Genomic DNA, 14,050 nt, shown 5'->3' with positions numbered 1-14,050 from the left:
TTTGTTTTCACTTTTATTTAGAGGCGCTAAAGATATGTTCAAAACATTATTTCTTTGTATTTTGCGCTTTTGGCAATCCATAGCTGATGCTTTGTCTTCAGGCATCACAGATGAGCCTGGAAGGGATAGTCTTGCTCACACTGTAGTCCAAGCTGGCAATGTTCATTGATTTTGCCAGCCATCTTGTTGCTTTTTGCTAGCAGTGTTGCATCCCCCCAGTGGCAACTTCTGATGTCACTTTGCTTCATGGCAACATTGCGCAGGCTTCTTTGTAATAGAGACTATTATATTAAACTCTTCTCACTTAATGCAGTTCTGTTTGTCTGCAAATTGTGCACATTTTACACAATTCCTGCTCATTATTTTTTGTTATGCTTCATATATCTTTTGCCACATTATGGCTATTAGCTCAATGTGGACAAAAGCAGGTTGTTTACTGTGAAATTGTAAAAAGTTTTAACTTGTGAGCATCATTCTGAAGTGCTGAAATTATATTATTCTGCACTTATACGAAGAAGAGAGTTGAGAAGATATTTTTGTAATGGTAAAAAAATTGAGTTGAGAAGATATTTTTGTAATGTTTAAAAAATTGAATCATTCGGGCAGTAAAAGCACAGTGCAGATCAAATTGAATAGCAGACAATTTCACAAAATATTACAATGCGTTGTCGGCGAGTAACTGAGAGATGGAGTTTATTTGTGGCATGTGCGAGGCATGCAAACCGTGTGCCAATCCAGCGAAGAGTGAAAACTTGTTATTTTTGCAATTTTTTGCTTGACTGTGGCATGCGCCTGATTCATGGTTTGGTGCTTTCAGTATGGCCGACTCATCAAAGACAACTATGACAACCTGATGCGTGACATTGTTGAAGAAGACTTGGAAACTCTCGCTCATGCAAGAAGCTTTTCTATCTGCTCCATGGCCAAGACACTGGCAGCTGTGAGCCCTGACAGTGGATCTCCAGATCTCACTAGTCCGCCATCGGATCCTCAGGAGGAGCCGCACGTTTCCTCTGAGCGGAGAGGGAGCACAGACTCTGACTCAGGCCTAACCATTACAGCCAGTGACCTCGGCAATTCTCCATCTCAAATGCGGCAGCCTCTGCTAGTTCGCAAAGAGTCGATCATTTCGAGTGGCAGTGGAAGTGGCGGTGCACCATCTGAACGTGCAGACACGGCCACACCAACTGACCAGCAGATTGCCTTTTTTGACGCCGAGGTCCCAGTGGGAACTATAAAGAGAAAGCCATCAATGACACCCAAGATTCCCCTGACCAACACTACTCGTACGCTGGCAAAGCAGTCATCGGTGGAACTTCCCGACAGTGCTGGAATTTATGACACAGTGGGGAGGAAGAGTGGGGCACATCTTGCTGGAAGTCTTGGAAGAGCATCAGGGGGACGAATGAGCCTGCGGCGGTCACAAACCGATGAAAGGATTTCTGTCTCCGCCTTGGGCACTGGCACACTGACGAGAAATCGGCAGGGCAGCCTGCCTCGTTCCAGCAATGCGAGACGAGTGTCACCACCCTTGTCAGCAGAACAGACTTCATGCAACATGTCTCCAGCTCAGTCTCCTCTGCACAGCCCAGTGAAGGAACAATCACCCCAGCTGCACTTGTCAGGGGCAACTCACCAGTGCGAAGCATCAATTCCAGCACAACCGACAGTTGAGCCACCCGGATCTCCCTTGGTGAGGTCCCCAAGGAAGTCTCCTTTCAGATCCCCCCCGGCCGAGTTGCGAAACGCAGCAACCACCAACCCTGTGACTGTTCCTCCACCTGTGCCTCCCGTCCTCGATGATTTCACGGGTAGCACGCTAAGCCTCGACTCATTCCCACCGCCACCTCCACCTTTGCAGCTCGGTGATGTTCTCAGCTGGCCGAGCACATCAAGCCTCAACTCCCTGCCACCACCGCCCTCTGAACTGGCGACGCCAACCAACAGCCCACCGCCAGGAAGCACACAGACAACGCCTACAAACACGCCAACAAACAGCCCTCCAGCGGTGCCCCCAAAGCCAAGATCACCACGTTCTCCACCAGATGCAACATTGTCAGTGTTTTGCCATGCATCAAACAACCCTGCTTCCATTTATGCTGACCCACAGCTTATCACTGATGGCTACGAAACACTGCGAAGGAGAGGAAATGGAGACTTTGTTAAAAGCTGTCATGACCAGACTGTTTCCCTCCAGAACACACGTGGTATCTACTCGACAGGACGTGTGGAAATGGGTGGGCATGTCCAACCTTCCAGTGCGTCACTTGCAAGCCACAATACATATGAATCTGTCAGAAGACGAGCTGTGGAAGAAGCGGCAGTTGCTTCACCGCCCCTGCCACCACCACCACCTCCTCCTCCTCCTCCTCCTCCACCACCGCCTCCCCCTCCGCCCCCACCGGCACAGCCAGTCATGCGACAGAAGCCACCGCCGCCAAAGCGCAGTGAAAGCACGCGACTCTCGTCTCCAGCACGGCGATCATTCTCGTCACCGGCCGGCCCGGGCCAGATTGCCTGCCCGCCAGACGTGTTCCTGCGTGACCTCCAGCGGGTGATGGAGAAAAAGTGGAAAGTTGCCCAGCAGCTGTCATCCGAGCCCACTGCAACTCCAAACGAGATTTTGGGCTTCCGGGACCCCTGTTGCCTGCCGCCGCCAGGACTGGATGACGGCAGTGACGATGGATCGCTCAGGCGCAAGGTTCCGCCACCACCCCCACCAAAGCGCAGTGATGCAACACAGCTGACCAGAAAGGTCTTTTAATTGCCAGAACTTGGTTTAAAAGGTGATTGCAGAGAGCCACACACTCAGGTCTTGGAATAGAGGTGACTCATTCCTGCCATTTCTTCTGTGGAAGTCATTCTCAATATGCGAGCTCCAAGACTGTTGCTTTTTCTTTCCGTGCGAGCTGAGTTGGTGTGCAGGGCTTGTTGCTGATCACAGCTGTGATCAGGATCACTACGATGTTTCTGGTCAACATGGGGTCATTCGGTGCCCACGACAGACGCGACTGTGCCACAGGAGTAATATGACTGTTGACATTGGAAAAGGTGAAGAGGACCATCTGTCCTGCCTAACCCAGTGGTCGCTACTTAGCAGCAAGAGAGGTGACTTCAATTTGACTATGTGTGCCAAAGGTGGCGCTGCTAATGAATTTAGCCCATATCGTTGCTTGAGGCAACACATGGGGACATTTGCAATTTTGGCTGCAATGCTGTTACACCATGTAGCATTGTGGCTGGTGTACTGTGCTGCTTACAGTGGCCTCGCAGTCACACAAAAGACCCCTGGTTCTCGAGAGCAGAGCCTCCTCCATGTGCCAGATTTGTTGACTTTGCTCCGTGCAGCTCAGCTTAGAATTCTCTTCAGAGATGGCACAGACCAAGCACTCGTCTGAAGCTGGTCTTGACGGGTCTGCTTTGTTTTTGTGGTAGCGAGGGAAGTGACCTGAGAAGTGCCGAGAGCAGCAGTTTGTTTGCACTCTTGCCTGTTGTTGAAGAGGGTAGTTTGGAATTTTCAATTTACAGCAGCTCTTTATATTTGTTAATTATTTTTCAGTATTCAAATCAAACCTGGAAAGTGTGGGGCCTCAGATGATTTAGGCCACCTAACTGGGCCTCTTCATATTGAGAGCAACTTCTGTACTTCCTCAGACATTTGCGTAATTTCAAGTGCTGATAACAAAGGCATAAAAGCTGATCATGTAAAAAAAAAATTTGGTTGCATACCACTTCGTTACATACCAGTAAGTTGCTTCATAACTCTTAAGCTTTTTCACAATGTCTGGTGAGCTGTGCTGCATTGAGATTACACTGAAGGAGCTTGGTCATTAACCTCAGTTTGCCGGACAGTATGCTTAGGACCCAACTTTAAGTCTGCTTTTTCAGGACTGTGCGGTGCAGATTTAGCCGGTAGTTTTTATTCAATGTTTGCGTCGCATAGGACATGACAGGCCTCATTGCCTTGAGCATGAAAATTACAATGATTTGTTATATTAATGTGCACTAGAAATGCACAGTTAAGACCTGGAGCTTCAGCACTCGGCAACGTTTTGCGGCCTTGAGTTGAAGTGGCAAATGTTATTGGCTGCTTTCTCGATGATTGTTGGTTTGGTGTGCAGTTAAGGTTTCATTCTTGTTCACCCCTAAATGAATTACAAAAGCAATTTTAAGTTTGACAGCTTTTTTTTGCACCTAGAAAATGAACTTGGACCAAACACTGGGACAGAATAAAAGGACCATCTGCTACTTCACTCGTTTGGCTTCACACTGCCTTGAAAATGAGTACTGCTGCATGAACTGCAGGTAGCACGAGCTGAGTGGTGGAAAATAGTCAAAAGATTTCATGGACCAAAAGAAAAGGACATGCTAAGAAAGCATTCCAGTCAGTATGAAAAAACTAGCGGCACGGATGGAACCACCCTGTTGTATTTTCACTTCATCTCCACCCTCGTGTAGTGTTGTGTGCCTCAAAGCAAGTGTTGCCCAAAAGTGTGGCTACCATTGCAAGCTGGTATGCAGTTTGCACTATGTACTACATACATTAAAGGCAGTGCACTGATTTGCTTGCAGCCAGTATGGCATCACTTGGCATTTGAAATGGACAAGTGAAATGTGGTCTTCCTAGACTTGATCAGCTTCGATATTCAAGGCAGAACAAACATTCATTCGTATGCATCCATTTTTATGCCTGGTTTTGCACTGATCTCGGCTACAATTGAGAAGCCTTTTATACCGCAGTAACTTTCATTGTGAAAAAGACTCCCCCCAACTCCTGAAACTGCCAGCAACATTTGAAATATTCTGATGAGTTCTTTAGCCTGCAAAGCAAGCTTTAGCATTCGTTATTAGAGCTGCAATTCATAAAGCGCATAACATGTAAAATAAGCGCTAATACGAAGTTTAAGCCTTTTGCCATTGGTAAGATATTTTTGCTGCTATAGGTCAATTTTCTGGGACTGTGTGCTGTGAATTCAAAGGCACATTCACAAAATGTGCAGATGTTTAGCTTGACAGAGCTTGACAACAAACTCGTAATGTATTTTACAAGTGGCCAGCACAGTTCACATCTATACTGAAGGGCAGCCTGTTTGCCCGACACAAAGAACAATTATTTGAACTAGAGTGTGGTGATTTCTGCATTGCGCAGCTACTCTGTGCAAGAAAAGTGTTATTAGACATGACTATGCGTACTGCTTGCGTGCACCTTAGGGCTAGCACAGTGGGAAGGTGGTGCCATTAAATGTCATGTCACAAAACACGGTCGCAGTGAACTTGTTGGCATAAACTGAAGGCAGTGGTGTTGTGTGGTTGCGTCAACTGTGAGGGCTTGAATGACATCTCAGCGTGCTGTGTGTTGAAAATGCTGAAGGTGGTTCTAAATGTTATATCGGAGCCAACGCGTATGTATGCTTTTTTTTGTTTGTTTTATAGTGCAGCAAGTGCTTGCGTGTCACGCAAGTTTATTATGCCTTTGGATTCCCACATGTGTGACCGAGATGAGCGTTTTATTCTTGCTGATGACTTTTGCACAGCTATTGTGAGCAGACCGGGCCATGTTTTTCTTTTGTTGTTTTTATACCCTTGTTTTTCATCCCACTTTGCTGCGTTTTGGTGAAAGCCGAGTTGCCAAAAAATGAACGATAAGCATTTCGTGTGTGTGCCATGTGCCTCTGTTTTTACATTTTTCTACATTAGTTTAGATGTGACATTGTAGCAGCGCAGTCCTTTTTTTCAGCTGTGCTTTGAGGGAAGCCAGTGCTTTTATCTGACAACCAAATGTATTTGTGGCCAACCTGACAACTGCTTGTCCCCATATGCAATGCGATGCATGCAGGTTGTCAAAGCCACTGCATACTGCTTAGAATTTGTGTGTCTGTGTGCTTGTACATGTGCATTTGTCTTGCCACTGTATTAGCAGAGAATTCTTCGATGCAAACTAGTCCGACACAATTTCTTTTGCACCCTGTATCACTGTGAATGTCATTGTGTGTTGTGACACAGGATATATCTAAACACCATGACTAACCTGCATATCAGAACAGCCACCTATAGCTTGACGTACTTGCAAATGTCAGCTGCTTACTAATGCATACTGCTATCTGTGAGGGAACATGACAGAAATGTGAAGGAGAATGTGAATGTGCCTATGAGGAATTGCACAGGGCTGCCAGTTAGCTTTGGTGTTAAGGGCAATGTAAAATACAATGATGACTGTGGTTAATGACATGTCTAATGCTACACAAAAGTGTAATGGTTGTTGTCCAAGGGAATCACTAGGAGGTAGAGACTTAATACCTCGCTAGTGCAACCTGATGTTCTGCTAGAATCTGTTAACATTTGGCTGGTACCTTTAATGTATAGACCTTCTTGGTCATAGTGGTCGGTGAAGGATTTCCACACTTCCTCTCGAAAAAAAAAGGTTTCGCCTATTCTTTCTTTGTGAAAATGCAATTCGCCATTTTGGAATTCTGTGAAGCTGATGTGTGGCTAAATTTACAATGAATGTGCATGTACTTATTGTTGGGTGTTTGCTCAGGAGGGTTGACGCTCTCCTGAAGTCAAGCGAAGGGGAAGATCTTCTGCACTGCCACTTATTAAGCTCTTTCTCGTGACTAGTAACGACTGCGTCCGCAGGGCACCTTTGTTGTCTTGTACTCCATATGCAGTGTGCACAGGTATTGCACTGCAAGGGCTAATTGTCTGTTATTGTTTGATCTGCTCTCTCATGTGGGCTTGCCATTTCAGCTGGCGCAAAAAATGCATTTTTTTTTTATGTGGTTCTGTTCTCTTGTATAGTGCTTGAAAAAATTTTTGCCTGTTGAGTCAATTGAAAGCCTTGCACAGTGGGTGGGGAGGTAATCTTCAACAGAGTTCACTTGCTAGAAAAATAGCGCGTCGCTAAATGTGTCAACAGAAAGAGCTTTTCGCACTAAAGTTGCACCGTGTTCCCACAGCAGCTGCCTCTTTACCTATTGTCTTTTGCCAACACCCTTACAGTGTTGTCGGTCCTTGACGGTTTACACCTTTGTCTGAAAACCCTGAAAGCCTTTGGAGTTGGCACGAGCTTCTTGAACTGCGGTGCAGGCTGAACTGCAGGCTGTAGCGTGTGTGTGTATGGCGCTGGCAAAGCTGAGAAAGTTGTGGAACCTGAAGTGCAGTGGCCGCGACGGCCTCTCTTTCTTCCTCGCCACTTTTCTGAAACATCAACGCACTAGGGCAGTGGTTCTCAAGTGTGTGACGTGTGTCGTGCAGAAAGCAGGTCCCTGCTTTTTCTTTTTCTTCTCAGTCGGCCACATGGCAGCACAGAGTGTGGTAGAGTGAACGGGAAGAGAAACAAATTGTTCCGTCATGACCCTGCGACCCAAGGAGGGAAGGCTACACCAAAAGTGATTGATTTTATTTATTTATTCCTTTATTTGTCCCATATATGTATGTCCTATTAGGTTTGGACCCCGGAAATGTATTTTCGGACTCTCGTTTGAGAACCACTGCTCTAGGGAGTGGGTGTACAAAGGATGCACGTAACGCGTAGCCCCTGTGTACCACGTCCGTGTGATTTGCTCCCCGAAAGGGTAATTTTTACTCCTGGCTGTAAAACACCATAAAAAGGGAACCTTTTGGTGGTCTTTCAATCAATGTGTTCCAAGCCTCCATAATTACTGATTAACGGTATGGCTAAGCGTACAGTTAGCGAAGAAATTCGCAACACCTTGGAGAGCCCGTTTTTGACTGCACACGCAAATTGACGCTCAACTCCGGGCCTTTTATGTGGTCGTCTCTAACGCTTGCGGTGACGTTCACGAAGTTCTAATGAGTTCAGGCTTCCCATCATCTTTGCAAGTGCAGCGAGCGACTTAGTAACAGCTCGCTCATCGCACCACGCGTGATACGTAATGCTGATGTCGTAAAAGTGCATGGTTTCACTTTTCGCCGTTGCGTCCGAAAAAGCTGGCACCATTAACAGGTATTGCTGCAAAACTTCCGGTGAAGATACTATCCGTTGCGGCTTTTTTTTATCCACTGTACGGATACAGCGGAAAAACTTGGTGCTATCTGAAGGCGCGATCATCGCAGATAATGTTTTATTCCCTCGGGGAATAAGTCGGTCTTTGTCTTGAAGGGTAAAATTTCCAGCGAGTGAATGATGCACCTGAAAAGAAGCAAATGCAGGCGGTTTGGTCTGAAGGGGCTACGCATTTAGTCCTCAATTTCTTATCAGAGCCTGTACTATTTCCCTTGTTCCAGAGATGTCACATTTTTATATCTTGTTGGTTGTTGTCGAGTTTTTCAAGACGGTTCACCAATCGATCGAGACCCTTGCAGTCTCAACCATCTCAGAGAAATGCAGTCTTTTTGATAGGCTGTTTTCATGGGAGCTGCGTGTTTTTTTTTTGTTTCATGTTTCATTTGACTTATGTCATTGAGTAGCTTTCGAATTATCTATACGTCCAACCTACGTTGTCGCCGCTGAAGCGTCTCGTAAGAGTACGAGTCACACAGGCTTGCACGTGTTCTAGAAAAGCACAGATACTGCTGCCCCTTGGTAATTGCTTCTCGTGTCCACCCTGTTTTGTGCTAACCGATGCCTAATGCCCCCCCCACGGTTTGGAGAGAAAAATGTGCGGGATGCGAACATTCCAGGTACATGGCATTCTTATGAGTATGCGAAAGACCTCCATTTGGCCGGCGCGAGACATTTATATGTAATTTCTGACTTTCTGAAACTTGGGCGAGGTTAATGCTATGGCACATACGTGTCCCTTCACTGGTGTGTAATAGTGGAATCGCAATGAAACACCAGCACTCGGAAGCTTCATCTCTGAAAAGTCTCCAGTGACCAGTTGACAGCTCCGCGACAAAAACTTGGTATTGGTGCTGTCTTCCTTCCGCCTTTCTGAAAGCAATGCATCCTGCGATACAGACCTAAATAACATGCGATACAACTAATGCTGCGCGTTTAGTGTGAAGCCATGTATTCGACTGAAGAAATTGTGACGCGCATAAGACATATGCTCGAAGACGCTGGTCAGTCTTCACAGTGCAGCCGTCTCAGGCTATGTACAGTCGAACCTCGTTATAACGAAATAATGGATATAACGAAGGAGTGGCCCTTGGAATAAGCTCAGCCAAAATGGGCTATAAGGAAGTTACAGCTATAGCAGAGTTATGGCTGGGCCCTTTCAACTTCGTTATAACGAGATTCAGCTGTTGTTTAGAGTGAACTTGCGCCAGAGCTGACGAGGAAGGCCTGCTCAGTTGTGTGCGAAGAGGCCGGATCTTCTTTGCTTGCACCTCGGCGTCAAAGAGTCACGGAGTGTAGACACGTGCGAAGCCATTTAGTAACAACAATGGCACCGCGTGAAAGTTCTTGGCGTATCGCGTGCAATAAATGGTGCGCGGGCAGTAAAGGTCAGCGCATGCAGTTAGAAAAATGTGCGAGAAACAGCAACAAAAACCACGCGGCCTTTTAACTGGTTGCATTTTGGTTATGCCTGTGAAGGAACTTGCTGCTTTGCTTGCTGTTACTATGAGCATGAAAGCCAATTGAGTGTGCCGTGCATTTCTCGAGTCTTCACTATGTGTGCTTACCTTTCTTTTGCCTTTGTGAGAGTTGACGAAAAAAAGTGTTTGCTATTTTTATAGTTTTGTACTGGTCGCGCTCTACTTATTTATAAGAAAGGTACGCGCAATTTCTCCTCCGCCGGTCAACTGGGGACGAGTTGTGCAGCAGCGCACGCCGCTATTTGTCTTTTTCTTTTCTCCGGCCATGGTGGAGCTGTACGCGGATCTCGGATGTGAGGCGTACGTACGCGGCTCTCCGCTGCATCTCTCGCGAGGGCAACGGCTGTGCACCCGCGACTGCGTTGTCCAGGGGCTCTGGTGAGCTTGTATGAAATGACGGGAGAATAAAGTCTCTGGTGCGTTTCCTCCGTTGTCTTTTTTACACCGGTAGATCTGTATGGCTTGTAACCATAGACTGTTAATCACGCCTGAAAGGCGAAGTAAATGTCTCACTCTGGGTGGACACATCAACAGCGCCGTGAGAGAAGTTATTTATTTATTTATTACCTCAAAGGCCCCGGTTGTGGGGCATTACATGAGGGATGGGCGGATTACATGCAGATTATATAAAGATTACAGAGTACATAAAGATCAGGATACATAAAGATTACAGGATACATAAAGATGACTGAGTGATTCGAATTCGAACAATAACGCGGCGGCCGTGTTTCTATGCAGGCGAAACGCAAAAGTGCCCGTGCTGTGCGATGTCGCCGCATGGTAAAGATGATGATGATGAAAACGTTTATTAAAGCCTTAGTTGAAGGGAAGGCTGATCGGGTCCATAGTCCGGGACGCCGTTGGTGAAAGCCGCTGCCCGTGCTCTGGCGACGAGGGCTCGTTGTTCCTCGAGGTCCGAGCTGGACAGGGCCGCCTCCCAGCCCTCCCGCGTTGGCTGATTTATGATCTCAATGCTGTCATTTTTCTGACAAGCCCATACCATGTGGTACAAGTTTGCCTTCTGGCCACAAAATTTGCACTGTGCCGAAAAGGACTCGGGTTCAATGGCGTGAAGCGTAGCTGGGTTATTGAAAGACATAGTTTGTAGCCTGCGAAGGTGACATTCCTCTGATTTACTGAGACCCTTAGCGGGCCTCGGGAGTGTCTGCCTTTCAAGGCGCAAATGTTGCAATATTTCTGAATATGTCGTTAGCGGAGAGGGGGAGCCAGAATCAGGGAGGACGTAGAAGGATGCCGGGGAAGAAAAGCTCGGGCCGAAGCGTGTGCGCGCTCGTTTCCTTCAACTCCCTGGTGACCTGGTACCCATATTAATTCCTTCCGTTCAGCTGAAGTCCTACATTGACTAAGAATTTTGCAGGCTAGCGGCGTGATTCTGCCACGCATATAGTTTCTATAAGCCGCCTGGGAATCTGTAACTATGTATTTAGATTCGGAGTGCGTTGCGGCTAGGGCTATCGCTACTTCCTCCATAGCCTGTGTATCCCCGTTACGAACTGAAAGCCCGTCCACGACTTGCATTTGGTGCACCACTGAGATTGTTGATATTCCTTGTACAGGACCCGCAGCGTCCACGAAGAAGGCTCCTTCTTTTGTTGAATAGCACTCGTTCATCTTCTTGCTCCTCGCCACTCGTCTAGCATGATGATGCTCCGGGTGCATGTTTTTGGGAAGCGGAAGCGTAAGGAATTTGCTCTTCCACTCTTTAGGTATATCTTGTCTCCCAGCCACTTGCTGCGGAAAGCTAATGTTTAAATCTTCTAAGACCCTGCGGCCGGTCGTAGTTGTGGCCAGTCGCACTACCTGGCTTGTAAGATGGGCGCTAATCAATTCATCAGCCGTGTTGTGTACCCCTAGTTTTAGTAGACGCTCCGTAGATGATTTCATGGGTAGGCCGAGTGCCTTCTTATAAGCCGTTCGAATGATAACGTCCAGGTGGTTTAGATCGGTCTTCCTCAAACGAAGGTACGGGGCCACGTACACTATCCTGCAGATGACAAAGGCCTGTATTAGTCTACGGGTATCCTGTTCTTGCATGCCGTTTTTCTTGCTTGTGATCCGAGATATCATACGGATGACTTGTTCGCACACCGTTCGGAGCTTGGTGATCGCTGCTGCGTTCACACCCTTGTTGTTAATGAGCAGCCCCAAAATCCGTATTGTTTCCACCTCGGGAATAGGTGTATCATGGACCGAGATTTCCAGCGATGCAGTATCCCCCTTCCCTCGCAGGACGAGGAGCTCCGACTTGTCCGGGGAACAGCGCAGTCCGCATTCTTCAGCATACTTTTCAACCGTACTGGCAGCCTCTTGGAGGGCCTCCTCCATCTGTCCCATGTTTCCCTCCGTTGTCCATATGGTTATGTCATCCGCGTATAGGGCGTGGCGGATTCCCCTTATGGCATTAAGTTGTTCCGGCAGATGCATGAGGGCAACGTTGAAGAGCAGTGGAGAAAGGACTGCTCCCTGAGGCGTCCCCCTGGTGCCCATGGGTATCGCCTCGGACCTCGTGTCGCCAATCCTGATGTGCGCTTGCCTATCTTGCAAGAAAGCCTTGATGTAATCAAAGGTACGCTTTCCGCAGTGAGTACCCTGTAGATTGTCCAGAATCTTGGAATGCTTCACGTTGTCGAAAGCCCCCTTCAGATCTAATGCTAGTATGGCCCTACTGTTTCGTTTGCGCGGGGGATCGATAACCTCCATCTTCAGCTGCAGTAACACGTCCTGGGTTGACAAGTGTGCCCTAAACCCAAACATTGTGTGAGGTAAAGATGAAAAAAAATATGAAAATTGGTTTTTGAGGAAAGGAAGTGGCGCCTTATCTGACGCACATCTCGGCGGACACGTGAACCGCGCCAAGTGAGGTAGTGAGAGAGGAAAGAGGTGCCGTAGTGGAGGGCTCCGGAATAATTTCGACCACCTGGGGATCTTCAACGTGCACTGACATCGCGCAGCACACGGGCACCTTTTTGCGTTTCGCCTACATCGAAAACGCGGCCTGGTTCGAATCCGGGCACTCTAGCTCATTAGCCGCGCGCTCTAACCACTGAGCCACCGCGGCGGTGGTGGTGGCGAAAACTTTATTTACAACTGGGGAGTTTGGGACACACAGGTCCGTGGGCCCCCGCACGGCCCCACTGCACTCAAACGTTCATGTCCCGGAGGCTCATGACGCTGGCAGCCCGGCCGGTGGCGATGGCTTGCTTGGCCGGGTCCTCATGCAGAACGCAGTAGGGTCTCCCAAGCCTCCCAAGTTGTAAGGTGCTCCAGGCCCCGCGGGGGAGGATCCGCCGGGCAGAGGAAAAGGATATGGTCTAGAGTGGCTTTGGGGTGTTGGCAGAGGGTACAGGAGGGGTTTGTGAAGACTTGGTGATAGCGCGAGCGTATATAAGGGGAGGGTAAGGTGCGCGTTTGAAGCCGCCTCCAAAGTGTCTGATGATAATGGTCAAGGGAGGGATTAGGTGGAGGGTAGAGCCGACGCTCGGCTTTGCAGGCCTGCGGATAGGAAAGAGGAGCCGTAGTGGAGGGCTCCGGTATAATTTCGACCACCTGGGGATCGTTAACACCGCCGCGGAGATCTACTCCCATGTTTCCTTCCCTCGGCGCGGTGTCAGCCGAGAAGTGAAACAATTGCCGCGCATTTCGTTTCGTGATAACCAGTCATGCTGAGCTTCAGCAAGCAGGCTAACATGCGTGTGATTGGTGGATGGTGTCACTCTGTGATCTGCTGTGTCACGCCACCACCGTCAGGGGGCAGCACTAATGCTAACGCATACTTCGCCTGCCATTTTTAATACCTACGTTATGAGAGCGCCCATTAGCGAAGTAAGTGTCCAGCGTTGCCTTATGAAGCCTCCGTGGATAGGAGGCAAAGCGGAGAAAGAGATACTGGGGAAATGGGTGATTTTTTTGAAAACAGCGCAAAAAAGACACGACGGGATTCGCTCTGTCTGGAAAGCAGCCTGTGTTGTTCCCTTTCGAACAGCACAGGCGGCCTTCACATCACTGTCAGTCAGCTCACTGAACGTGTGCATTTGCTCCCGGGAGAACTCGACGTGGGGGCTGCCTGTGCCCGGCCTCGTTGCCGTGGTTCCTCGAGTGCGCAGGCACTCGGAGCCTCCACGCGGTGGAGCGGATTGGCAACGGGCGAGGTCAGTGTGCAAATAACAAAGACATGAACTCTCCCGCGCTCGAAATTTAGCAGTGCAGTTTTAAGAGCGTTAGCTCTTATTGATCACGTTTCTCGATTTCTTGGGGTCTGCTACAACCTCCCTTCGGCGTGAAATTTTCTGTCCGAGGAATTCAAGATGGCGGCCCCCATCTACATAGCATCCCAACTGGTGACTGAATGGTGATGCCATTACGATATCGAATTGGTGACGTCATTGATTTTGTGACGTCACAATTAACTAGTTACATGACTATGTTTAATCGCTTTTAACTCGGTAATTAATGAGACATCATAAAACGAATTAGATATTTGGAATCCTTTATAAGAGTGGAACAGGTTAAACACCAAAATTAACTA

The 14,050-nt window shown here is 48.0% G+C and overlaps 1 protein-coding gene across 5 annotated transcripts in view; it reads left to right on the top strand.

Annotated features, from left to right (window-relative positions):
* Positions 1–9,928, top strand: part of LOC149341146 (uncharacterized) — a 147,765-nt gene extending 137,837 nt beyond the window's left edge. For all 5 annotated transcript variants that reach the window (XM_089543036.1, XM_089543034.1, XM_089543035.1 and 2 more), the window contains one exon: positions 818–9,928. In XM_089543036.1, the coding sequence (XP_089399162.1) occupies positions 818–2,764 (1,947 nt within the window). In that variant the 3' untranslated portion in view covers positions 2,765–9,928. The remainder of the gene's footprint in view (positions 1–817) is intronic.
* Positions 9,929–14,050: the final 4,122 nt, after the last annotated feature.

Source organism: Amblyomma mixtum, chromosome 5, assembly GCF_055824585.1.
Source record: "Amblyomma mixtum isolate Tamu chromosome 5, ASM5582458v1, whole genome shotgun sequence".
NCBI classification, from domain to species: Eukaryota; Metazoa; Arthropoda; class Arachnida; order Ixodida; family Ixodidae; genus Amblyomma; species Amblyomma mixtum.
This window is presented reverse-complemented; position numbering and strand designations above follow the sequence as displayed.